Source organism: Oncorhynchus mykiss, chromosome Y, assembly GCF_013265735.2.
Source record: "Oncorhynchus mykiss isolate Arlee chromosome Y, USDA_OmykA_1.1, whole genome shotgun sequence".
NCBI lineage: Eukaryota > Metazoa > Chordata > Actinopteri > Salmoniformes > Salmonidae > Oncorhynchus > Oncorhynchus mykiss.
Window position 1 is genome coordinate 35,344,793 of NC_048593.1, and position 26,841 is coordinate 35,371,633.

Sequence of the window (26,841 nt, forward strand, 5' to 3'; positions counted from 1 at the left end):
CTACCTGTCTCTGCTTGTCTCTCTCTGTCTCTGCTTGTCTCTCTCTGTCTCTGCCTGTCTCTGCTTGTCTCTCTCTGTCTCTGCCTGTCTCTGCTTGTCTCTATCTGTCTCTGCTTGTCTCTCTCTGTCTCTGCCTGTCTCTGTCTGTCTGTCTCTCTCTGTATCTGCCTGTCTCTACCTGTCTCTCTCTGTCTCTGACTGTCTCTCACTGCCTCTGCCTGTCTCTCTATGTCTCTGACTGTCTCTCTCTGTCTCTGCCTGTCTCTCTCTGTCTCTGCTTGTCGCTCTCTGTCTCTGCCTGTCTCTTTCTGTCTGTCTCTCTCTGTCTCTGCCCGTCTCTGCCTGTCTCTCTCTCTCTGTATCTGCCTGTCTCTACCTGTCTCTCTCTGTTTCTGACTGTCTCTCACTGTTTCTGCCTGCCTCTGCCTGTCTCTGCCTGTCTGTCTCTCTCTGTCTCTGCCTGTCTCTGCCTGTCTGTCTCTCTCTGTCTCTGCCTGTCTCTGCCTGTCTCTCTCATTCTCTGCCTGTCTCTGCCTGTCTCTCTCTCTCTGTCTCTGCCTGTCTCTCTCTGTCTCTCTCTGTCTCTGCCTGTCTCTCTCTGTCTTTGCCTGTCACTGCCTGTCTCTCTCTGTTTCTCTCTGTCTCTGCCTGTCTCTGCCTGTCTCTCTCTGTCTCTCTCAATCTCTGACTGTCTCTGCCTGTCTTTCTCCCTATGTCTCTGCCTGTGTCTCTCTGTATCTCTGTCTCTCTTTGTCTCTCTCTGTCTGCATCTCTCTGTCTGTGCTGACTCAACTGTCCAGACTCAACTGTCCAGACTTTTCACTCTGACAGTCCCTCCTCTCTCTGACTTCTCCTGTCACTATCTATCCCTTGGTGTTAATGCACGGATCATAGTCTAATTCCACTGGGTACAAACGGGTTAAATCAAAGTTTGATGACGTGGAAAATACATTGGATTTGAAAAAAGTAATCATTTCTAACCACAGGATTATGTCATCATGGTAACCAATTTTCAACAGACAACCTTGTATAAATTACGTTGAATTTGTACTTTGAATCAACGTCAGATCTTCAACGTAATATTCACGATAAGAAAAAACTATAGGCTTCGCAGCACCTCCTACTGGAGAGTTGATCTATCTACAGCAGTCCTGTCCAGGGTTTTATCCAAGCCTCGCTTTAATATCTATCACTGAATATATAACCAATGTGCTATCGTGAGAATGATTGTTGAGAAATCTTCACGATATAGAATCACTGTTGCTAAAGAAGTCATTCGAAAGGGTAGGTTAAATGTAACCATATGTTATCAATCATACAGTATATAATCAATTATGGTTTTTAGGCCTATATAGCATTTGGGAAGTCATCAACAGCTATTGTTTAAATCCAGCCCAGGATTCAACTAGAACTAGACAGTACATATAATATAGTATTTGGGAAGTCATCAACAGCTATTGTTTAAATCCAGCCCAGGATTCAACTAAAACTAGACAGTACATATACTGTAGCATTTGGGAAGTCATCAACAGCTATTGTTTAAATCCAGCCCAGGATTCAACTAAAACTAGACAGTACATATACTGTAGCATTTGGGAAGTGATCAACAGCTATTGTTTAAATCCAGCCCAGGATTCAACTAAAACTAGACAGTACATATACTGTAGCATTTGGGAAGTCATCAACAGCTATTGTTTAAATCCAGCCCAGGATTCAACTAAAACTAGACAGTACATATACTGTAGCATTTGGGAAGTCATCAACAGCTATTGTTTAAATCCAGCCCAGGATTCAACTAAAGCTAGACAGTACATATACTGTAGCATTTGGGAAGTCATCAACAGCTATTGTTTAAATCCAGCCCAGGATTCAACTAAAACTAGACAGTACATATACTGTAGGCCTGGGGTTTCAAGCTTCAGTTGATTTCTAAATGGCATCTACAAGTCAATAATAAATATGTTGGATTCACTTCTCCATCTCAACCAAAAATCAAAGTTAAAGAATAGGATTAAATCAAATGAAACTGAATGTATAGTGCATTTAAAGTTTGATTTGACTTAGTCCTATTATTTAACGTGAATCCAACACGTTATTTAACGTTATTTAACGTGAATCCAACACGTTATATAACGTGAATCCAACATATAAATTATTAATTTGTAGACAAACTGGATTTAAAGCCAGCGTCAGTGGTGCAGATGGAACTATACAAGCAGAAGAAACATCGCCTTCAAATATTGATATTTGGTTGCGCTAACAACCAAACACAATACAATATTAGTTTTGCAATACGACAAATAGTCTATTAACTTGTCTACAAGTTAACAAATGATAGGTTGTATTAACGTCTCTATCTCACTCAAAAGGTTAAAGAATGGGATTAAGCCAGTGGCTCAGACGGAACTATCTCAGCAGTAGATACTTCTCCTTTAAATGGGGGGGGTTCACCTGCTGTTCTATTATTTAATTTTCCATTCTATGTTATATTATTATATTCTATATTCACAGGAATGTCCCTGTATTGATGTGTCATATATATATACAAAAAATATATATCTTTTTTAAAAGACAAAAATAAATAAATTGATATCTAGTAGTGTTGTCAACCAAACACAATTCAATATTACTTTTGTGAAACAGTAAATAGCCTAATGTTAAGGCTATCTGACAAACTAATGTAACAGTATTTATTCAACCGTAACATGAGTAACACATCCCTGTTCACAGTTACTGTAACAGTAAATGTCTTCTTATGTAATTATAGAAAGCATGTATGTTCAGTGGGTCTATGGAAATCTTCACAATTGCTGTAATAATCTGCACCGAGTCTCAAACAGCATTGATCACCTGCACCATGTACTTTAATGAAATCTCAACTACAATCCAGGACATTTGTTTGTGCTATTAGATGAAGCACAGTGATAACACATTAAGTTGTTAAATAAATAAACAAAATATCTGACATTGTATTCCCTTTTGAATTTTGTTGTGCTTTTAGATGGTTGAAAGCATAGTAATAACATTGGCAATTCAACAACCTTTTTTTGGTCTGTATTTTGAGTGGGTGAAAATAGGTTGGAATCTCATTGATCAACAAATCTACCAAATATTACCCAATTGTCCACATTGAAATTACGTGTTGGTGTGTAGTTGACAGAGGATATAGATTAGTGGATAGTTTGAGGTTTATTCCCAGGTTTTGTCTACAGGTGTATAGATGACAGAGGATATAGATTAGTGGATAGTTTGAGGTTTATTCCCAGGTTATGTATACAGGTGTATAGATGACAGAGGATATAGATTAGTGGATAGTTTGAGGTTTATTCCCAGGTTATGTATACAGGTGTATAGATGACAGAGGATATAGATTAGTGGATAGTTTGAGATTTATTCCCAGGTTATGTCTACAGGTGTATAGATGACAGAGGATATAGATTAGTGGATAGTTTGAGGTTAATTCCCAGGTCATGTCTACAGGTGTATAGTTGACAGAGGATATAGATTAGTGGATAGTTTGAGGTTTATTCCCAGGTTATGTATACAGGTGTATAGATGACAGAGGATATAGATTAGTGGATAGTTTGAGATTTATTCCCAGGTTATGTCTACAGGTGTATAGATGACAGAGGATATAGATTAGTGGATAGTTTGAGGTTAATTCCCAGGTCATGTCTACAGGTGTATAGATGACAGAGGATATAGATTAGTGGATAGTTTGAGATTTATTCCCAGGTTATGTATACAGGTGTATAGTTGACAGAGGATATAGATTAGTGGATAGTTTGAGGTTTATTCCCAGGTTATGTATACAGGTGTATAGATGACAGAGGATATAGATTAGTGCTGAAGCACATCCATTCACATTATCGACCCATCATTTCTACTTCTTCTATATAAACTAGGTAGTTCGAGCCCTGAATGCTGATTGGCTGAAAGCAGTGGTATATTGGCCATATGCCACACCCCCTCAGGCCTTATTGCTATTATATACCGCTTGTGAAGGTACTTTCCAGAGAGTGCAGTATTTTTGTTTAAAACCAGCGATCCCGTCTCCTATATCCCATATCTCACTCCATTGGTTTAGGATTGATTTGAACTGCCAGCTCCCACTGCCAAGCCCTCTCCTAGTAAATACGTCTTCAATTACATAAACTGTCCATCCTGCAGTCAATCTCTCCGAGGCGTGGATTATTCGGAGGGGTGTGGTTTGGAGTGGGGTGGGAGAGGGCGTTTTGGAGTGCAGCTTGCCTTCTCCTTTATTGTGAAAGTCCGTTTCAAGGATGTCACCCCTAGCCCATTAGTTTGGATAATGAGCCCTATAAAGCACATTTATAACTCTTGACATAACAAGCAGAGAGATTCCCCATCGTTTCCCCTCTGTCTGAGACGAGCAAGGCAGGAAGGTCACACTGCTGCTGCTGCTACTAAGAGAGGTCTGGGGGTGCAGAGAGGTCTGGGGGTTCAGAGAGGTCTGGGGGTGCAGAGAGGTCTGGGGGCACAGAGAGGTCTGGGGGTGCAGAGAGGTCTGGGGGTGCAGAGAGGACAGGGGGTGCAGAGAGGACTGGGGGTTCAGAGAGGTCTGGGGTGCAGAGAGGTCTGGGGGTGCAGAGAGGTCTGGGGTTGCAGAGAGGTCTGGAGGTGCAGAGAGGACTGGGGGTGGAGAGAGGTCTGGGGGTGCAGAGAGGACTGGGGGTTCAGAAAGGTCTGGGGGTGCAGAGAGGACTGGGGGGCTCAGAGAGGTCTGGGGGTGCAGAGAGGACTGGGGGGCTCAGAGAGGACTGGGGGAAAAGAGAGGACTGGGGGAAAAGAGAGGACTGGGGGCGCAGAGTGGACTGGGGGGCTCAGAGAGGACTGGGGACTCTGAGAGGACTGGGGGCACAGAGAGGACTGGGGGCTCTGAGAGGACTGGGGGCACAGAGAGGACTGGGGGTGCAGAGTGGACTGGGGGGCTCAGAGAGGACTGGGGGCTCTGAGAGGACTGGGGGCACCGAGAGGACTGGGGGCTCTGAGAGGACTGGGGGCTCAGAGAGGACTGGGGGCTCTGAGAGGACTGGGGGCACTGAGAGGACTGGGGGCGCAGAGAGGACTGGGGGCGAAGAGTGGACTGGGGGCTCTGAGAGGACTGGGGGCACAGAGAGGACTGGGGGCTCTGAGAGGACTGGGGGCTCTGAGAGGACTGGGGGCTCAAGGAAGACTGGGGGCGCAGAGTGGACTGGGGGCTCAGGGAAGACTGGGGGCGCAGAGTGGACTGGGGGCTCAGGGAAGACTGGGGGCGCAGAGTGGACTGGGGGCTCAGGGAAGACTGGGGGCTCAGGGAAGACTGGGGGTGCGGAGAGGACTGGGGGCTCAGGGAAGACTGGGGGTGCGGAGAGGGCTAGGGGCGCAGAGAGGACTGGGGGCTCAGAGAGGACTGGGGGCTCAGGGAAGACTGGGGGTGCAGAGTGGACTGGGGGCACAGAGAGGACTGGGGAATCAGGGAAGACTGGGGGTGCGGAGAGGACTTGGGGCTCAGGGAAGACTGGGGGCGCAGAGTGGACTGGGGGCGCAGAGAGGACTGGGGGTGCAGAGAGGACTGGGGGCTCAGAGTGGACTGGGGGCTCAGTGTGGACTGGGGGCACAGAGAGGTCTGGGGGCTCAGAGAGGTCTGGGGGTGCAGAGAGGACTGGGGGTACAGAGAGGACTGGGGGCACAGAGAGGACTGGGGGCGCAGAGAGGTCTGGGGGTGCAGAGAGGACTGGGGGCGCAGAGAGGTCTGGGGGTGCAGAGAGGACTGGGGGCACAGAGAGGTCTGGGGGTGCAGAGAGGTCTGGGGGTGCAGAGAAGACAGGGGGTGCAGAGAGGTCTGGGGGTGCAGAGAGGACTGGGGGTGTAGAGAGGACAGGGGGTGCAGAGAGGTCTGGGGCTCAGAGTGGACTGGGGGCTCAGAGTGGACTGGGGGCTCAGAGTGGACTGGGGGCACAGAGTGGACTGGGGGCACAGAGAGGACTGGGGGCTCAGAGAGGACTGGGGGCTCAGAGAGGTCTGGGGGTGCAGAGAGGACTGGGGGCGCAGAGAGGACTGGGGGCACAGAGAGGACTGGGGCGCAGAGAGGTCTGGGGGTGCAGAGAGGACTGGGGGCACAGAGAGGTCTGGGGGTGCAGAGAGGTCTGGGGGTGCAGAGAGGACAGGGGGTGCAGAGAGGTCTGGGGGCTCAGAGAGGTCTGGGGGTGCAGAGAGGACTGGGGGTGCAGAGAGGACTGGGGGCACAGAGAGGACTGGGGGCGCAGAGAGGTCTGGGGGTGCAGAGAGGACTGGGGGCTCAGAGAGGTCTGGGGGTGCAGAGAGGTCTGGGAGTGCAGAGAGGACAGGGGTGCAGAGAGGTCTGGGGGTGCAGAGAGGACTGGGGGTGTAGAGAGGACAGGGGGTGCAGAGAGGTCTGGGGGCTCAGAGAGGTCTGGGGGTGCAGAGAGGACTGGGGGTGCAGAGAGGACTGGGGGCACAGAGAGAACTGGGGCGCAGAGAGGTCTGGGGGTGCAGAGAGGACTGGGGGCACAGAGAGGTCTGGGGGTGCAGAGAGGTCTGGGGGTGCAGAGAGGACAGGGGGTGCAGAGAGGTCTGGGGGCTCAGAGAGGTCTGGGGGTGCAGAGAGGACTGGGGGTGCAGAGAGGACTGGGGGCACAGAGAGGACTGGGGGAGCAGAGAGGTCTGGGGGTGCAGAGAGGACTGGGGGCACCCCGAGAGGTCTGGGGAATCAGGGAAGACTGGGGGTGCGGAGAGGACTTGGGTCTCAGGGAAGACTGGGGGCGCAGAGTGGACTGGGGGCGCAGAGAGGACTGGGGGTGCAGAGAGGACTGGGGGTGCAGAGAGGACTGGGGGTGCAGAGAGGACTGGGGGTGCAGAGAGGACTGGGGGCATAGAGAGGTCTGGGGGTGCAGAGAGGTCTGGGGGTGCAGAGAAGACTGGGGGTGCGGAGAGGGCTAGGGGCGCAGAGAGGACTGGGGGCTCAGAGAGGACTGGGGGCTCAGGGAAGACTGGGGGTGCAGAGTGGACTGGGGGCACAGAGAGGACTGGGGAATCAGGGAAGACTGGGGGTGCGGAGAGGACTGGGGGCTCTGAGAGGACTGGGGGCTCAAGGAAGACTGGGGGCGCAGAGTGGACTGGGGGCTCAGGGAAGACTGGGGGCGCAGAGTGGACTGGGGGCTCAGGGAAGACTGGGGGCGCAGAGTGGACTGGGGGCTCAGGGAAGACTGGGGGCTCAGGGAAGACTGGGGGTGCGGAGAGGACTGGGGGCTCAGGGAAGACTGGGGGTGCGGAGAGGGCTAGGGGCGCAGAGAGGACTGGGGGCTCAGAGAGGACTGGGGGCTCAGGGAAGACTGGGGGTGCAGAGTGGACTGGGGGCACAGAGAGGACTGGGGAATCAGGGAAGACTGGGGGTGCGGAGAGGACTTGGGGCTCAGGGAAGACTGGGGGCGCAGAGTGGACTGGGGGTGCAGAGAGAACTGGGGCGCAGAGAGGTCTGGGGGTGCAGAGAGGACTGGGGGCACAGAGAGGTCTGGGGGTGCAGAGAGGTCTGGGGGTGCAGAGAGGACAGGGGGTGCAGAGAGGTCTGGGGGCTCAGAGAGGTCTGGGGGTGCAGAGAGGACTGGGGGTGCAGAGAGGACTGGGGGCACAGAGAGGACTGGGGGCGCAGAGAGGTCTGGGGGTGCAGAGAGGACTGGGGGCACCGAGAGGTCTGGGGAATCAGGGAAGACTGGGGGTGCGGAGAGGACTTGGGTCTCAGGGAAGACTGGGGGCGCAGAGTGGACTGGGGGCGCAGAGAGGACTGGGGGTGCAGAGAGGACTGGGGGTGCAGAGAGGACTGGGGGCACAGAGAGGTCTGGGGGTGCAGAGAGGTCTGGGGGTGCAGAGAAGACAGGGGGTGCAGAGAGGTCTGGGGGTGCAGAGAGGACTGGGGGTGTAGAGAGGACAGGGGGTGCAGAGAGGTCTGGGGCTCAGAGTGGACTGGGGGCTCAGAGTGGACTGGGGGCTCAGAGTGGACTGGGGGCACAGAGTGGACTGGGGGCACAGAGAGGACTGGGGGCTCAGAGAGGACTGGGGGCTCAGAGAGGTCTGGGGGTGCAGAGAGGACTGGGGGCGCAGAGAGGACTGGGGGCACAGAGAGGACTGGGGCGCAGAGAGGTCTGGGGGTGCAGAGAGGACTGGGGGCACAGAGAGGTCTGGGGGTGCAGAGAGGTCTGGGGGTGCAGAGAGGACAGGGGGTGCAGAGAGGTCTGGGGGCTCAGAGAGGTCTGGGGGTGCAGAGAGGACTGGGGGTGCAGAGAGGACTGGGGGCACAGAGAGGACTGGGGGCGCAGAGAGGTCTGGGGGTGCAGAGAGGACTGGGGGCTCAGAGAGGTCTGGGGGTGCAGAGAGGTCTGGGAGTGCAGAGAGGACAGGGGTGCAGAGAGGTCTGGGGGTGCAGAGAGGACTGGGGGTGTAGAGAGGACAGGGGGTGCAGAGAGGTCTGGGGGCTCAGAGAGGTCTGGGGGTGCAGAGAGGACTGGGGGTGCAGAGAGGACTGGGGGCACAGAGAGGTCTGGGGGTGCAGAGAGGTCTGGGGGTGCAGAGAGGACAGGGGGTGCAGAGAGGTCTGGGGGCTCAGAGAGGTCTGGGGGTGCAGAGAGGACTGGGGGTGCAGAGAGGACTGGGGGCACAGAGAGGACTGGGGGAGCAGAGAGGTCTGGGGGTGCAGAGAGGACTGGGGGCACCGAGAGGTCTGGGGAATCAGGGAAGACTGGGGGTGCGGAGAGGACTTGGGTCTCAGGGAAGACTGGGGGCGCAGAGTGGACTGGGGGCGCAGAGAGGACTGGGGGTGCAGAGAGGACTGGGGGTGCAGAGAGGACTGGGGGTGCAGAGAGGACTGGGGGTGCAGAGAGGACTGGGGGCACAGAGAGGTCTGGGGGTGCAGAGAGGTCTGGGGGTGCAGAGAAGACAGGGGGTGCAGAGAGGTCTGGGGGTGCAGAGAGGACTGGGGGTGTAGAGAGGACAGGGGGTGCAGAGAGGTCTGGGGCTCAGAGTGGACTGGGGGCTCAGAGTGGACTGGGGGCTCAGAGTGGACTGGGGGCACAGAGTGGACTGGGGGCACAGAGAGGACTGGGGGCTCAGAGAGGACTGGGGGCTCAGAGAGGTCTGGGGGTGCAGAGAGGACTGGGGCTGCAGAGAGGACTGGGGGCACAGAGAGGACTGGGGCGCAGAGAGGTCTGGGGGTGCAGAGAGGACTGGGGGCACAGAGAGGTCTGGGGGTGCAGAGAGGTCTGGGGGTGCAGAGAGGACAGGGGCTGCAGAGAGGACTGGGGGCACAGAGAGGACTGGGGCGCAGAGAGGTCTGGGGGTGCAGAGAGGACTGGGGGCACAGAGAGGTCTGGGGGTGCAGAGAGGTCTGGGGGTGCAGAGAGGACAGGGGGTGCAGAGAGGTCTGGGGGCTCAGAGAGGTCTGGGGGTGCAGAGAGGACTGGGGGTGCAGAGAGGACTGGGGGCACAGAGAGGACTGGGGGCGCAGAGAGGACTGGGGGCTCAGAGTGGACTGGGGGCACAGAGTGGACTGGGGGCACAGAGAGGACTGGGGGCTCAGAGAGGACTGGGGGCTCAGAGAGGTCTGGGGGTGCAGAGAGGACTGGGGCTGCAGAGAGGACTGGGGGCACAGAGAGGACTGGGGCGCAGAGAGGTCTGGGGGTGCAGAGAGGACTGGGGGCACAGAGAGGTCTGGGGGTGCAGAGAGGTCTGGGGGTGCAGAGAGGACAGGGGCTGCAGAGAGGACTGGGGGCACAGAGAGGACTGGGGCGCAGAGAGGTCTGGGGGTGCAGAGAGGACTGGGGGCACAGAGAGGTCTGGGGGTGCAGAGAGGTCTGGGGGTGCAGAGAGGACAGGGGGTGCAGAGAGGTCTGGGGGCTCAGAGAGGTCTGGGGTGCAGAGAGGACTGGGGGTGCAGAGAGGACTGGGGGCACAGAGAGGACTGGGGGCGCAGAGAGGTCTGGGGGTGCAGAGAGGACTGGGGGCACCGAGAGGTCTGGGGGTGCAGAGAGGTCTGGGAGTGCAGAGAGGACAGGGGTGCAGAGAGGTCTGGGGGTGCAGAGAGGACTGGGGGTGTAGAGAGGACAGGGGGTGCAGAGAGGTCTGGGGGCTCAGAGAGGTCTGGGGGTGCAGAGAGGACTGGGGGTGCAGAGAGGACTGGGGGCACAGAGAGAACTGGGGCGCAGAGAGGTCTGGGGGTGCAGAGAGGACTGGGGGCACAGAGAGGTCTGGGGGTGCAGGGAGGTCTGGGGGTGCAGAGAGGACAGGGGGTGCAGAGAGGTCTGGGGGCTCAGAGAGGTCTGGGGGCTCAGAGAGGACTGGGGGTGCAGAGAGGACTGGGGGCACAGAGAGGACTGGGGGAGCAGAGAGGTCTGGGGGTGCAGAGAGGACTGGGGGCACCGAGAGGTCTGGGGAATCAGGGAAGACTGGGGGTGCGGAGAGGACTTGGGTCTCAGGGAAGACTGGGGGCGCAGAGTGGACTGGGGGCACAGAGAGGACTGGGGGTGCAGAGAGGACTGGGGGTGCAGAGAGGACTGGGGGCACAGAGAGTTCTGGGGGTGCAGAGAGGTCTGGGGGTGCAGAGAAGACAGGGGGTGCAGAGAGGTCTGGGGGTGCAGAGAGGACTGGGGGTGTAGAGAGGACAGGGGGTGCAGAGAGGTCTGGGGCTCAGAGTGGACTGGGGGCTCAGAGTGGACTGGGGGCTCAGAGTGGACTGGGGGCTCAGAGTGGACTGGGGGCACAGAGTGGACTGGGGGCACAGAGAGGACTGGGGGCTCAGAGAGGACTGGGGGCTCAGAGAGGTCTGGGGGTGCAGAGAGGACTGGGGGTGCAGAGAGGACTGGGGGCACAGAGAGGACTGGGGCGCAGAGAGGTCTGGGGATGCAGAGAGGACTGGGGGCACAGAGAGGTCTGGGGGTGCAGAGAGGTCTGGGGTGCAGAGAGGACAGGGGGTGCAGAGAGGTCTGGGGGCTCAGAGAGGTCTGGGGGTGCAGAGAGGACTGGGGGTGCAGAGAGGACTGGGGGCACAGAGAGGACTGGGGGCGCAGAGAGGTCTGGGGGTGCAGAGAGGACTGGGGGCACCGAGAGGTCTGGGGGTGCAGAGAGGTCTGGGAGTGCAGAGAGGACAGGGGTGCAGAGAGGTCTGGGGGTGCAGAGAGGACTGGGGGTGTAGAGAGGACAGGGGGTGCAGAGAGGTCTGGGGGCACAGAGAGGACTGGGGGCACAGAGAGGACTAGGGGCTCAGAGAGGACTGGGGGTGCGGAGAGGACTGGGGGCTCAGGGAAGACTAGGGGCGCAGAGAGGACTGGGGGCTCAGGGAAGACTGGGGGCGCAGAGTGGACTGGGGGTGCAGAGTGGACTGGGGGTGCAGAGAGGACTGGGGGCTCAGAGTGGTCTGGGGGCTCAGTGTGGACTGGGGGCACAGAGAGGTCTGGGTGCTTAGAGTGGACTGGGGGTGCAGAGTTTACTGGGGGCTCAGAGTGGACTGGGGGCTCAGTGTGGACTGGGGGCACAGAGAGGTCTGGGGGCTCAGAGAGGTCTGGGGCTGCAGAGAGGACTGGGGGTGCAGAGAGGACTGGGGGCACAGAGAGGACAGGGGGCGCAGAGAGGTCTGGGGGTGCAGAGAGGACTGGGGGCACAGAGAGGTCTGGGGGCGCAGAGAGGTCTGGGGGTGCAGAGAGGACAGGGGGTGCAGAGAGGTCTGGGGGTGCAGAGAGGACTGGGGGTGCAGAGAGGACAGGGGGTGCAGAGAGGTCTGGGGCTCAGAGTGGACTGGGGGCTCAGAGTGGACTGGGGGCACAGAGAGGACTGGGGGCTCAGAGAGGACTGGGGGCACATTGAGGACTGGGGGCTCAGAGAGGACTGGGGGTGCAGAGAGGGCTGGGGGCACAGAGAGGACTGGGGCGCAGAGAGGTCTGGGGGTGTAGAGGGGACTGGGGGCACAGAGAGGTCTGGGGGCGCAGAGAGGTCTGGGGGTGCAGAGAGGACAGGGTGTGCAGAGAGGTCTGGGGGCTCAGAGAGGTCTGGGGGTGCAGAGAGGACTGGGGGCGCAGAGAGGACTGGGGGCACAGAGAGGACTGGGGGCACAGAGAGGACTGGGGGCGCAGAGAGGTCTGGGGGTGCAGAGAGGACTGTGGGCACAGAGAGGTCTGGGGGTGCAGAGAGGTCTGGGGGTGCAGAGAGGACAGGGGTGCAGAGAGGTCTGGGGGTGCAGAGAGGACTGGGGGTGTAGAGAGGACAGGGGGTGCAGAGAGGTCTGGGGGCACAGAGAGGACTGGGGGCTCAGAGAGGACTGGGGGTGCGGAGAGGACTGGGGGTGCAGAGAGGACTAGGGGCTCAGAGAGGACTGGGGGTGCGGAGAGGACTGGGGGTGCAGAGAGGACTGGAGGTGCAGAGAGGACTGGGGGTGCAGAGAGGACTGGGGGTGCAGAGAGGACTAGGGGCTCAGAGAGGACTGGGGGTGCAGAGAGGACTGAGGGTGCAGAGAGGACTAGGGGCTCAGAGAGGACTGGGGGTGCGGAGATGACTGGGGGTGCAGAGAGGACTAGGGGCTCAGAGAGGACCACCTCTACTCACCCAGTCCTCCTCCTCATCACCGTCCCTTCATAGTCATTGATACTGCTCTCACTCACTGTTTCAGGGTTCATTTAGTGAGAACAGTGCATAGCCTACATAGTGGTGACATTTCTCCTTGGAGTCAACTTGGGAGGAGGGTCTCAGTGCAGATAAGAGGGATCTTTTCTTTATGTTGTGGGACAGTTTCAGTGGCGTCATGGTGAAAGGGCTGATTATCCCAGACACACTCCACAGACCCGGCTGCAGGTGACTGGGCTCTGCTCTGCCCACCACACCGTGCCTGCCTGCCTGCCTGCCTGCCTGCCTGCCTGCCTGTGTCAATGGAGACCTTGACATTTACACCACTGACCCCAATTAGAGCACGACTAATGCTCTTAAAGACAGCAGCGCAGAATGACAGGCCCGGCTGGCCAGAACCAAACCAGCCACTGTTCTGTTGTAGCATGGCCTAGACTGGACTGTCTCACAGCCAAAATCTACCACAACAGAGAACAGAGAAGAAAGGAAAACAGTGCAGTAACAATCTAATAATGGTGCTTCTGTTTTTCTCATGTCCTCCCTCCACTTTCCTCTCTTTCATCCATCTTCTCATTTCACAGGCAGATATCCAGAGCGGTTCTCGTCACAGACCGGTCAGTTCTGCCGTTGAATTCTGACAAGCAGGTAGTGAGTGAGTGTACTGCTCCTCTCCATACGGCTCATCCCCTGTTCCTCTCCATGCGGCTCATCCCCTGTTCCTCTCCATGTGGCTCATCCCCTGTTCTGTCCAATACGGCTCATGCCCTGTTCCTCTCCATAAGGCTCATCCCCTGTTCTGTCCCATAACGCTCATCCCCTGTTCCTCTCCACACGGCTCATCACCTGTTCCTCTCCATACGGCTCATCCCCTGTTCCTCTCCATACGGCTCATCCCCTGTTCTGTCCCATAACGCACATCCCCTGTTCATCTCCATACGGCTCATCCCCTGTTCCTCTCCATATGGTTCATCCCCTGTTCTTTTCCATACAACTCATCCCCTGTTCTGTCCCATACGGCTCATCCCCTGTTCTGTCCTATACAACTCATCCCCTGTTCTGTCCCATACGGCTCATCCCCTGTTCTGTCCCATACGGCTCATCCCATGTCCCTCTCCATACGGTTAATCCTCTATTCCTTTCCATACGGCTCATCCCCTGTTCCTCTCCATACGGCTCATCCCCTGTTCTGTCCCATAACGCACATCCCCTGTTCATCTCCATACGGCTCATCCCCTGTTCTTTTCCATACAACTCATCCCCTGTTCTGTCCCATACGGCTCATCCCCTCTTCTGTCCCATACGGCTCATCCCATGTTCCTCTCCATACGGCTAGTCCCCGTTCCTCTCCATACAGCTCATCCCCTGTTCCTCTCCATACGGCTCATCCCCTGTTCCTCTCCATACAGCTAATCCCCTGTTCCTCTCCATGCGGCTCATCCCCTGTTCCTCTCCATACAGCTAATCCCCTGTTCCTCTCCATGCGGCTCATTCCCTGTTCCTCTCCATACGGCTCATCCCCTCTTCTGTCCCATACGGCTCATTCCCTGTTCCTCTCCATATGGCTCATCCCCTGTTCCTCTCCATACGGCTCATCCCCTGTTCCTCCCCATATGGCTCATCCCCTGTTCCTCTCCATACGGCTCATCCCCTGTTCCTCTCCATACGGCTCATCCCCTGTTCCTCCCCATATGGCTCATCCTCTGTTCCTCTCCATACGGCTCATCCCCTGTTCCTCTCCATACGGCTCATCCCCTGTTCCTCTCCATATGGCTCATCCCCTGTTCTGTACCATAATGCTCATCCCCTGTTCCTCTCCATACAGTTCATCCCCTGTTCCTCTCCATACGGCTCATCCCCTGTTCCTCTCCAGATGGCTCATCCCCTGTTCCTCTCCATATGGCTCATCCCCTGTTCCTCTCCATACGGCTCATCCCCTGTTCTGTCCCATAACGCTCATCCCCTGTTTCTCTCCATACGGCTCATCCCTTGTTCTGTACCATACGGCTCATCCCCTGTTCCTCCCCATATGGCTCATCCCCTGTTCCTCTCCATATGGCTCATCCCCTGGTCCTCTCCATATGGCTCATCCCCTGTTCCTCCCCATATGGCTCATCCTCTGTTCCTCTCCATACGGCTCATCCCCTGTTCCTCTCCATACGGCTCATCCCCTGTTCCTTTCCATATGGCTCATCCCCTGTTCCTCTCCATACGGCTCATCCCCTGTTCCTCTCCATATGGCTCATCCTCTGTTCCTCTCCATACGGCTCATCCCCTGTTCCTCTCCATATGGCTCATCCCCTGGTCCTCTCCATATGGCTCATCCCCTGTTCCTCCCCATATGGCTCATCCTCTGTTCCTCTCCATACGGCTCATCCCCTGTTCCTCTCCATACGGCTCATCCCCTGTTCCTTTCCATATGGCTCATCCCCTGTTCCTCTCCATACGGCTCATCCCCTGTTCCTCTCCATATGGCTCATCCTCTGTTCCTCTCCATACGGCTCATCCCCTGTTCCTCTCCATACGGCTCATCCCCTGTTCCTCTCCATACGGCTCATCCCCTGTTCCTCTCCATACGGCTCATCCCCTGTTCCTCTCCATATGGCTCATCCCCTGTTCCTGTCCATATGGCTCATCCCCTGTTCCTGTCCATACGGCTCATCCCCTGTTCCTCTCCATACGGCTCATCCCCTGTTCCTCTCCATACGGCTCATCCCCTGTTCCTCTCCATATGGCTCATCCCCTGTTCCTGTCCATATGGCTCATCCCCTGTTCCTCTCCATACGGCTCATCCCCTGTTCCTCTCCATATGGCTCATCCCCTGTTCCTGTCCATATGGCTCATCCCCTGTTCCTCTCCATATGGCTCATCCCCTGTTCCTGTCCATATGGCTCATCCCCTGTTCCTCTCCATACGGCTCATCCCCTGTTCCTTTCCATATGGCTCATCCCCTGTTCCTCTCCATATGGCTCATCCCCTGTTCCTGTCCATATGGCTCATCCCCTGTTCCTCTCCATACGGCTCATCCCCTGTTCCTTTCCATATGGCTCATCCCCTGTTCCTCTCCATATGGCTCATCCCCTGTTCCTGTCCATATGGCTCATCCCCTGTTCCTCTCCATACGGCTCATCCCCTGTTCCTTTCCATATGGCTCATCCCCTGTTCCTCTCCATATGGCTCATCCCCTGTTCCTGTCCATATGGCTCATCCCCTGTTCCTTTCCATATGGCTCATCCCCTGTTCCTCTCCATATGGCTCATCCCCTGTTCCTCCCCATATGGCTCATCCTCGTTTCCTCTCCATACGGCTCATCCCCTGTTCCTCTCCATATGGCTCATCCCCTGTTCCTGTCCATATGGCTCATCCCCTGTTCCTCTCCATAAGGCTCATCCCCTGTTCCTGTCCATAAGGCTCATCCCCTGTTCCTCTCCATAAGGCTCATCCCCTGTTCCTCTCCATACAGTGAGACTTTACGACATATTCAAAGGGCACACACATACATTTCATTTCAGATATCCAGTGTAGCTTAGCGCTATTCCTGCCATGTCTGCACTTTAGCTACTCGTGTTGTTTTGCATTACATTCTATTTTATGCTCTATCACATTTGTATAGATTCTTGGTCCGCGTCCAAGAACAACAAAACATCAGAGCTGATTTGAGAGATCATTACAGTAGTCCTGACATGCAGCTGTCTACCATGAAGATTTCAAATCCATTGTGAAAAAAACTAACCAGTTCAATGAAAGCTCCCTAATGCTGTTTGTTGTGACTGGTTTGGAATTTGATTAAATAATCCTACCGGCTGGAGAATGGGAATTGACATGCTAGCATTAGGTACGCTAATTTGAGTGCCAGTCTTCAATATGAATATGACAAACATGGAATAATGGTTTAGAACACGCTGAAAGAAATCTGATCAATCCAATTCCCTAAAGTGTCTGCATAAAGAGCATATATCCATAGAATTTTCATCCCTCTTCGTGACACAAGTTTGGTTTTCCGGCTGAAATCCGTCTTTGAATATCACTCAGAAAGAAGACAGGGAAAACCGTGTGTAATTTCTGCTCATTAGTTAGTAGGGAGAAGATTAAATTAATTTATGTGTCTTGACACAGTGTGGAAATGGAATATTACATGACTGTGTGACAAAACGGAATTAAATATTCACTCTCTTTTTAATTAGCTGTTGGATGGTCCTGTGGAATGACAGTGTGGACCCAGGCAGATACAAAGGGAGATTGGCCCTGCTCTCCCTCTATCCCCTGCTCTCTCCCAACATGGGATACACTGACTTTGCTTCCTTAAATTTGTCCACTTGATTAAAAAGGAGTGATCTCACTTCGGCCTCAGCCAGATGGACATTATAATAACATCCAGGGGATTCATATAAAAGGATTACAGGGATCCATTACTTAGATCTGAAGTTTGGTAATAGGCTTTAGGATTGTCTGGCAGACTTCATCAGGTCTACGTGTGTAGGTGCTGTACTTCTCTCAGTCTGCCTGTCTGACTGTGACAAACTACCTGTCTATCAAACTACCTGTCTGTCTGACTGTCTGTCAGACGACCTGTCTGTCTGTCTGCCTGTCTGTCAAACTACCCGTCTGTCTGTCTATCTCTGTCTGTCTGTCTGTCTGTCTGTCTGTCTGTCTGTCTAACTAATTGTCTGACTGTCTGTCTAACTAGCTGTCTGTCTAACTACCTGTCTGTCTGACTCTCTGTCTGACTGTATGTCTAACTGCCTGTCTAACTACCTGTCTGTCAAGCTACCTGTCTGTCGAACTACCTGTCTGTCAGTCTTTCTAACTACCTGTCTGTCTGTCAAACTACATGGCTGTCTGACTGTCTGTCAAACTACCTGTCTGTCTGAGTGTCTGTCTAACTAGTTGTCTGACTGTTTGTCTAAGTACCTGTCTGTCAAACTACCCATCTGTCTGACTGTCTGTCAAACTACCTGTCTGTCTGAGTGTCTGTCTAACTAGTTGTCTGACTGTTTGTCTAAGTACCTGTCTGTCAAACTACCCATCTGTCTGACTGTCTGTCAAACGACCTGTCTGTCTGACTGCCTGTCTAACTACCGGTCTGTCTGACTGCCTGTCTGTCTGTCAAACTACCTGTCTGTCTGACTGTCTGTCTAACTACCTGTCTGTCAAGCTACCTGTCTAACTACCTGTCTGTCTAACTACTGAAGTTTATTTAGTGCTTTATCCAGGTAGCTGGAAAGTAGAGCATTGCAGCAGTCTAACCTAGAAGTAACAAAAGCACAGATTAATTTTTCTGCATCATTTTTGGACAGAAAGTTTCAGATTTTTGCAATGTTACGTAGATGGAAAAAAAGCTGTCCTTGAAACAGTCTTGATATGGTCGTCAAAAGAGAGATCAGGGTCCAGAGTAACGCCGCGGTCCTTCACAGTTTTATTTGAGACGACTGTACAACCATCAAGATTCATTGTCAGATTCAACAGAAGATCTTTGTTTCTTGGGACCTAGAACAAGCATCTCTGTTTTGTTTAAAAGTAAAAATATTGCAGCCATCCACTTCCTTATGTCTGAAACACAGTCTTCTAGCAAGGGCAATTTTGGGGCTTCACCATGTTTCATTGAAATGTACAGCTGTGTGTCATCCGCATAGCAGTGAAAGTTAACATTATGTTTTTGAATGACATCCCCAAGAGGTAAAATATCTAATGAAAACATTAGTGGTCCTAAAACGGGAACCTTGAGGAACACCCAAATTTACAGTTGATTTGTCAGAGGACAAACCATTCACAGAGACAAACTGATATCTTTCCGACAGATAAGATCTAAACCAGGCCAGAACTTGTCCGTGTAGACCAATTTGGGTTTACAATCTCTCCAAAAGAATGTGATGATCGATGGCATCACTAAGGTCTAGGAGCACGAGGACAGATGCAGAGCCTCGGTCTGACGCCATTAAAAGGTCATTTACCACCTTCACAAGTCCAGTCTCAGTGCTATGATGGGGTCTAAAACCAGACTGAAGCGTTTCATATACATTGTCTTCAGAAAGGCAGTGAGTTGCTGCACAAAAAGCTTTTTCTAACATTTTTGAGAGGAATGGAAGATTCGATATAGGCCGATACTTTTTATATTTTCTGGGTCAAGGTTTGGCTTTTTCAAGAGAGGCTTTATTACTGCCACTTTTAGTGAGTTTGGTACACATCCGGTGGATAGATAGCCGTTTATTATGTTCAACATAGGAGGGCCAAGCAAAGGAAGCAGCTCTTTCAGTGGTTTAGTCGGAATAGGGTCCAGTATGTAGCTTGAAGGTATAGAGGCCATGATTATTTTCATCATTGTGTCAAGAGATATAGTACTAAAACACTTGAGTGTCTCTCTTGATCCTAAGTCCTGGCAGAGTTGTGCAGACTCAGGACAACATAGCTTTGGAGGAATACGCAGATTTAAAGAGGAGTCCGTAATTTGCTTTCTAATGATCATGATCTTTTCCTCAAAGAAGTTCATGAATTTATTACTGCTGAAGTGAAAGCCATCCTCTCTTGGGAAATGATGCTTTTTAATACATTTCGGATTGTTCTTATTTTCCTCAATTAAGTTGGAAAAATAGGATGATCGAGCAGCAGTAAGGGCTCTTCGGTACTGCACAGTACTGTCTTTCCAAGCTAGTCGGAAGACTTCTAGTTTGGTGTGGCGCCATTTCCGTTCCAATTTTCTGGAAGCTTGCTTCAGAGCTCAGGTATTTTCTGTATACCAGGGAGCTAGTTTCTTATGAGAAATGTTTTTAGTTTTTAGGGGTGCAACTCCATCTAGGGTATTGCGCAAGGTTAAATTGAGTTCCTCGGTTAGGTGGTTAACTGATTTTTGTCCTCTGACGTCCTTGGGTAGGCAGAGGGAGTCTGGAAGGGCAACAAGGAATCTTTGTGTTGTCTGAGAATTTATAGACTTTTGATGCTCCTTGGTTGGGGTCTGAGCAGATTATTTGTTGTGATTGCAAACGTAATAAAATGGTGGTCCGATAGTCCAGGATTATGAGGAAAAACATTAAGATCCACAACATTTATTCCATGGGACAAAACTAGGTCCAGAGTATGACTGTGACAGTGAGTAGGTCCAGAGACATGTTGGACAAAACCCACTGAGTCGATGATGGCTCCGAAAGCCTTTTGGAGTGGGTCTGTGGACTTTTCCATGTGAATATTAAAGTCACCAAAAATTTGAATATTATCTGCTATGACTACAAGGTCCGATAGGAATTCAGGGAACTCAATGAGGAACACTGTATATGGCCCAGGAGGCCTGCAAACAGTAGCTATAAAAAGTGATTGAGTAGGCTGCATATATTTAAGGACTAGAAGCTCAAAAGACGAAAACGTCGGGTTTTTTGTTGTAAATTGACATTTGCTATCGTAAATGTTAGCAACACCTCCGCCTTTGCGGGATGCACGGGGGATATGGTCACTAGTGTAACCAGGAGGTGAGGCCTCATTTAACACAGTAAATTCATCAGGCTTAAGCCATGTTTCAGTCAGGCCAATCACATCAAGATTATGATCAGTGATTAGTTCATTGACTATAACTGCCTTTGAAGTGAGGGATCTAACAGTAAGTAGCCCTATTTTGAGATGTGAGGTATCAGAATCTCTTTAAATAATGGCAGGAATGGAGGAGGTCTTTCTTCTAGTGAGATTGCTAAAGTGAACACCTCCATGTTTAGTTTTGCCCAACCTAGGTCGAGGCACAGACACGGTCTCAATGGGCATAGCTGAGCTGACTACACTGACTGTGCTAGTGGCAGACTCCACTAAGCTGGCAGGCTGGCTAACAGCCTGCTGCCTGGCCTGCACCCTCTCACTGTGGAGCTAGAGGAGTTAGAGCCCTGTCTATGTTTGGTGGATAATATGAGAGCACCCCTCCAGCTAGGATGGAGTCCGTCACTCCTCAGCAGGCCAGGCTTGGTCCTGTTTGTGGGTGAGTCCCAGAAAGAGGGCCAATTATCTACAAATTCTATCTTTTGGGAGGGGCAGAAAACAGTTTTTGCGTCCGGAGTGAAAAGTTGAATGAAAAAAAGTTGAGTGAAGGAAAAACAAAAAATATAAACGGTAATTAAAAAGTAAAAACCATAAAGTTGTCAGGTAGCAAAGTAAGGTTTGCTTGTCTGTAAAACTACCTGTCTGTCTGTCTGTCTGTCTGACTGTCTGTCAAACTACCTGTCTGTCTGTCTGACTGTCTGTCAAACTACCTGTCTGTCTGACTGTCTGTCTAACTACCGGTCTGTCTGACTGTCTGTCTAACTACCGGTCTGTCTGACTGTCTGTCTGTCTGTCTGTCTGCCTGTGTCTGTCTGTCTGTCTGTCTGTCTGTCTGTCTGTCTGTCTGTCTGTCGACCTGGTCTGTCTGTCTAACTACCTGTCTGTCTGTCTAACTACCTGGTCTGTCTGACTGTCTGTCTATCTACCTGTCTCTCTAACTACCTGTCTGTCTGTCTGTCTGTCTGTCTGTCTGTCTGTCTGTCTGTCTGTCTGTCTGTCTGTCTGTCTGTCTGTCTGTCTGTCTGTCTGTCTACCTGGTCTGTCTGTCTGTCTAACTACCTGGTCTGTCTACCTGTCTGTCTGTCTATCTACCTGTCTGTCTGTCTGTCTGTCTGTCTGTCTGTCTGTCTGTCTGTCTGTCTGTCTGTCTGTCTGTCTGTCTGTCTGTCTGTCTGTCTGTCTGTCTGTCTGTCTGTCTGTCTGTCTGTCTACTATAGATCTCCCTGGTCACTGTGCCTCCCATGGAGCCTGGCGGTCCAGTGGTGCGCCTCAGAGCTCTGCTCTTCCACCATGACCTGTATGCCAGGCACCTGTGAGTCCAGCTGCACCTCGCCACCCACCGCCCAGGACAGGGGATAAGACGGAAGGGGGTGAGGGGGTGGGATTGGTATTAGACAGAGCCATTTACATAGAGGGCCGTTGTTTTAGAAATGTAATTCCATGATGCTTAGACGAGGCAGTGTTTCTGGCAGACCAGGTGACATCAGGGTTGTCAGGCAGACTAGAATTCATGGAAAAAATAAGACAGAAAACCAAGATTGAGGGAAGTAGGTCGGGTGAGTGAATGATAGTGTTCCTGAACCTTCCATCTCCTGTGTGTGTGTGTAGGGTTTTGGGTCAAACAATATATCCCCATTTTCCATTTGAATTGTGGCGACAGTGGCGACAGTGATGATGATGATTATATCGCTAACTGTATAGTTATTTATGAGTGTTATTGTTTTTAGCAATCCTGGTATTATTTCCCAGTCAGTCATCATACTTAGATAGATGAGCAATGGTGACGTTTGTCCAGTGGCCATCTCCATGGGGTTGGGGGGAGGGGACTCCTCAGAACTCCTCCACTCCCTCACTCTGAGGAATTTGTGCGTGTGGTGTGTGTGTGTGTGTGTGATGGATAGCTGGAGTGTCCCTTAAGTAATGTAGTTCTACCTGAGTGGATCAGTTGCAATCATGAGATGATGATGAGCTTGACAGGCGTGCAATACACACACACACACACACACACACACACACACATGCGCGCACACACACACACACATGCGCACACACACACACACACACACACACACACACACACACACACACACACACACACACACACACACAAAAGTAGAGGGACATATTTTATATCATTAATCTGCATTGAACAATGCTTGCAGTTTACAGTTTACAGATGATCCATTTATACTGATGAATATATACCAGACCAATTTCATCTCCAAGATGACGTAGCAGTGCAGACGTGTTTTTGTTCGTCCTCTTGTGTACTTTTGTATTTTTCGTAATTTTTTGTATTATATTTCAAGTTTATTTTCAATCTCTTTTCCATTTGAAATGAAATATACCTTCCGGTAACTTGCCTCACCCAACGTGTTACGGAACCGCTATTTTTTTTAGACCTTGTAGCCAGAACTCCATCGGAAGCTAGCCATCAGGAGCTAACCAGCTAATTAGCTACTAGCTATTTAGTCATTGTTAGCCACTGCTAGTGGCCTTTTCCTTCTGCACAGACACCAACCCTTTTTTTTTGCCTGGATAATACTTGCCGGCCTACCACTATCGGACTGTTTCTCCACTACAATGCTGGATTCCTGCCGTAAACCCTGGACCATTACACCTGATCTTCACAGCTAGCTAGCTGCCACCGAGTGACCCAGCCCTGCAGCTAGCCCTGAGCCAGGCCCACCTCCCGGCCTACTCAGTGTTCACCCGGACTCCACCCAAACACGGATAGAATCCACTACTCCACCAGTTCCTTGCCGTAAGCTCTGGACACTGGCACCGGATCATCGCTGCTACTGAGTGGCTATAGTGGCTAATGCCCCTGCCCCAAAGCTAGCACCAGTTAGCTGCGAGCCAGGCGCATCTCCCGGCTAGCAAAGGAAATTATTACAACAACAATACCTCTCTCGCCATCTGGCTTGGACCCCTTGTCGACACGGCACCCCGTCGTACCACCTCGACTGGTCTGCCGATGAATACTCCATCCGCTGTGCCTGCAACCAGCCGCTGTCGGACGTCGTGGAAGACGCTTCTACTAGCCCCGGCCTGCTAACTTGCTAACAAACGCTGTGTCTCCTGCGTGCCAACGTAGTAACGAACACACCGCGGCTTCCCTGCTCCATCTATTGTTGTTCACTGGACCCTATGATCACTTGGCTACATAGCTGATGCCTGCTGGACTGTTCATTAATCACGGTCCTCCATTCTGTTTATTTTTGTTTATCTGTCAGCCCCAGCCGTGAACTCAGGCCCTGTGTGTAGCTAACCGACCCTTTTTGCCCATTCATCGCCATTTTACCTGTTGTGGTTGTCTTAGCTGATTAGCTGTTGTGGTCTTACCCGTTGTTGTCTTAGCTAGCTCCAATCAACACCTGTGGCTGCTTTATGCCTCGCTTTATGTTTCTCTCAAATGTCAATACTGTTTACTGTTGTTTAGGATAGTTATCATTGTTTTAGTTTACTGTGGAGCCCCTAGTCCAACTCTACATGCCTCAGATTCCTCCTTTGTCCCACCTCCCACACATGCGGTGACCTCACCCAGTATAACCAGCACGTCCAGAGATGCGAACTCTCTTATCATCACTCGGTTCCTGGGCTTACCCCCACTGTACCCGCACCCCACCATACCCATGTCTACACATTATACCCTGAATCTATTCTACCACGCCCAGAAATCTGCTCCTTTTATTCTCGTCCGAGATCCCTAAAGATTGTAAAGCTTCCGCGGTCATCCCTCTCTTCAAAGGGGGTGACACTCTAGATACAAAATGCTAAAGACCTAGATCAATCCTGCCCTTCCTCTCCAAAGTCTTCGAAAGCCTAGTTAATAAACAGATCACTGACCATTTCGAATCCCACCGTACCTTCTCCGCTGTGCAATCCGGTTTCCGAGCTGGTCACAGGTGCACCTCAGCCACACTCAAGGTACTAAATTATATCATAACCACCATCGATAAAAGACAGTACTGTGCAGCCGTCTTCATCGACCTGGCCAAGGCTTTCGACTCTGTCAATCACCATATTCTTATCGGCAGACTCAACAGCCTTGGTTTCTCAAATGACTGCCTCGCCTGGTTTACCAACTACTTCTCAAACAGAGTTCAGTGTGTCAAATTGGAAGGCCTGTTGTCCGGACCCCTGGCAGTCTCTATGGGGGTACAGTGGTTCAATTCTCGGACCGACTCTTTTCTCTGTATATATCAATGATGTCGCTCTTGCTGCGGGTGATTCCCTGATCCACCTCTATGCAGACGACACCATTCTGTTTACTTCTGGCCCTTCTTTGGACACTGTGTTAACTAACCTCCAAACAAGCTTCAATGCAATACAACACTCCATCCGTGGCCTCCAACTGCTCTTAAACGCTACTAAAACCAAATGCATGCTTTTCAACCGTTCGCTGCCTGCACCCGCACGCCCGACTAGCATCACCACCCTGGATGGTTCTAACCTAGAATATGTGGACAACTACAAATACCTAGGTGTCTGGCTAGACTGTAAACTCTCATTCCAGACTCATATTAAACATCTCCAATCTAAAAATCAAATCTAGAATCGGCTTTCTATTTCGCACCAATGCCCCCTTCACTCACGCCGCCAAACTTACCCTAGTAAAACTGAATATCCTACCGATCCTCGACTTTGGCAATGTCATCTACAAGATAGCGTCCAATACTCTACACAGCAAACTGGATGCAGTCTATCACAGTGCCATCCGTTTTGTTACCAAAGCCCCTTATACCACCCACCACTGCGACCTGTAAGCTCTAGTCGGCTGGCCATCGCTCCAGGTCATCTATAAGTCTATGCTAGGTAAAGCTCCGCCTTATCTTAGCTTACTGGTCACAATAACAACACCCACCCGCAGCACGTGCTCCACCAGGTATATCTCACTGGTCATCCCCAAAGCCAACTCCTCCTTTGGCCTTCCAGTTCTCTGCTGCCAGTGACTGGAACGAATTGCAAAAATTGCTAAAGCTGGAGACTTATATTTCCCTCACTAACTTTAAAGATCAGCTATTTGAGCAGCTAACCGATCGCTGCAGGTGTACATAATCCATCTGTAAATAACCCACCTAATCTACCTACCTCATCCCCATACTGTTTGTATTTACTTTCTGCTTTTTTGCACACCAGTATTTCTACTTGCATATCATCACCTGCTCATTATTCACTCCAGTGTTAATCTGCTAAAATGTAATTACTTCGCTACCATGGCCTATTTATTGCCTTACCTCCTCATGCCACTTGCACACACTGTATAGAGACTTTCTTTTTATATTGTGTTATTGAATGTACGCTTGTTTATTCCATGTGTAACTCTGTATTGTTGTTTGTGTCGCACTGTTTTGCTTTATCTTGACCAGGTCGCAGTTGTAAATGAGAACTTGTTCTCAACTGGCCTACCTGGCTAAATAAAGGTGAAATATATACTGTATATATATTTTTTAAATCTGAGTGTCTTCCTCAATGGCACCTTGGCTTCCTAGGATTTGAACTAGCAACACTATGAGAACAATGGTGTTGTGCCATTTCAAATAGAACAGGTAGGTATAGCTACCTACAGCAATAGCTGTCTTAACAGTAAAGAGTTCTCTCCCTGAGTACTTTAAAAAGTAAAAGCATGTAGACAACACATATGCACCAGATACTCCATCTCCTTCTTTCATTTCCACAGAATAAGCATCAAGTGTCTCAGTCGGCAGCCCTGTTCAACAGAGTATGTCCTCCCGGCAGAGTAGTGTATGTCCTCCCGACAGAGTAGTGTCTGTCCTCCCGACAGAGCAGTGTCTGTCCTACCGACAGAGTAGTGTCTGTCTTCCAGACAGAGTAGTGTCTATCCTCCAGACAGTAGTGTCTATCCTCCAGACAGTATTGTCTATCCTCCAGACAGAGTAGTGTCTGTTCTCTAGACAGAGTAGTGTCTGTCCTCCAAACAGAGTAATGTCTGTCCTCCCGATAGTGTCTGTCCTCCAAATAGAGTAGTGTCTGTCCTCCCGACAGAGTAGTGTCTGTCTTCCTGATAGAGTAGTGTCTGTCTTCCAGACAGAGTAGTGTCTATCCTCCAGACAGAGTAGTGTCTATCCTCCAGACAGAGTAGTGTCTATCCTCCAGACAGAGTAGTGTCTGTCTTCCAGACAGAGTAGTGTCTATCCTCCAGACAGAGTAGTGTCTATCCTCCAGACAGAGTAGTGTCTGTCCTTTAGACAGAGTAGTGTCTGTCCTCTTGATAGAGTAGAGTCTGTCCTCCGAATAGAGTAGTGTCTGTCCTCTAGACAGAGTAGTGTCTGTCCTCCCGATAGTGTCTGTCCTCCAAACAGAGTAGTGTCTGTCCTCCCGATAGTGTCTGTCCTCCAAATAGAATAGTGTCTGTCCTCCAAATAGAGTAGTGTCTGTCCTCCCAATAGAGTAGTGTCTGTCCTCCCGATAGGGTAGTGTCTGTCCTCTAGACAGAGCAGTGTCTGTCCTCCTGATAGAGTAGTTAGTGTCTGTCCTCCTAATAGAGTAGTGTCTGTCCTCCCGACAGAGTAGTGTCCCAGTGTGAGGAGAGTGTGACACGTCCTCTGAGCTGCATCTTGGAGCACTGACGTTCCCTATGTCCATGGACCCTATGGCAATGACACACCGCGTATCCCACTGGGGAGGACCTGTATCTGCAACGCCCCCCTCCCAGGCCAGCACGGGACAGTTAGGAGCTATCGG

The 26,841-nt window shown here is 51.8% G+C and overlaps 1 protein-coding gene across 1 annotated transcript; it reads right to left on the bottom strand.

Moving 5' to 3' along the window:
- Window positions 1-4,572: 4,572 nt before the first annotated feature.
- Window positions 4,573-23,770, bottom strand: LOC118945291 (proline-rich extensin-like protein EPR1). Its single transcript, XM_036967716.1, has 12 exons — window positions 23,653-23,770; window positions 11,238-11,587; window positions 10,675-10,780; window positions 10,432-10,511; window positions 9,009-9,096; window positions 8,730-8,827; window positions 7,707-7,804; window positions 6,943-7,498; window positions 6,716-6,815; window positions 5,460-5,647; window positions 4,919-5,377; window positions 4,573-4,653 (listed from the first exon to the last, which is right to left on the bottom strand). Exons 1-12 carry the CDS (start codon window positions 23,768-23,770, stop codon window positions 4,573-4,575), a joined length of 2,322 nt encoding a protein of 773 aa, XP_036823611.1.
- Window positions 23,771-26,841: the final 3,071 nt, after the last annotated feature.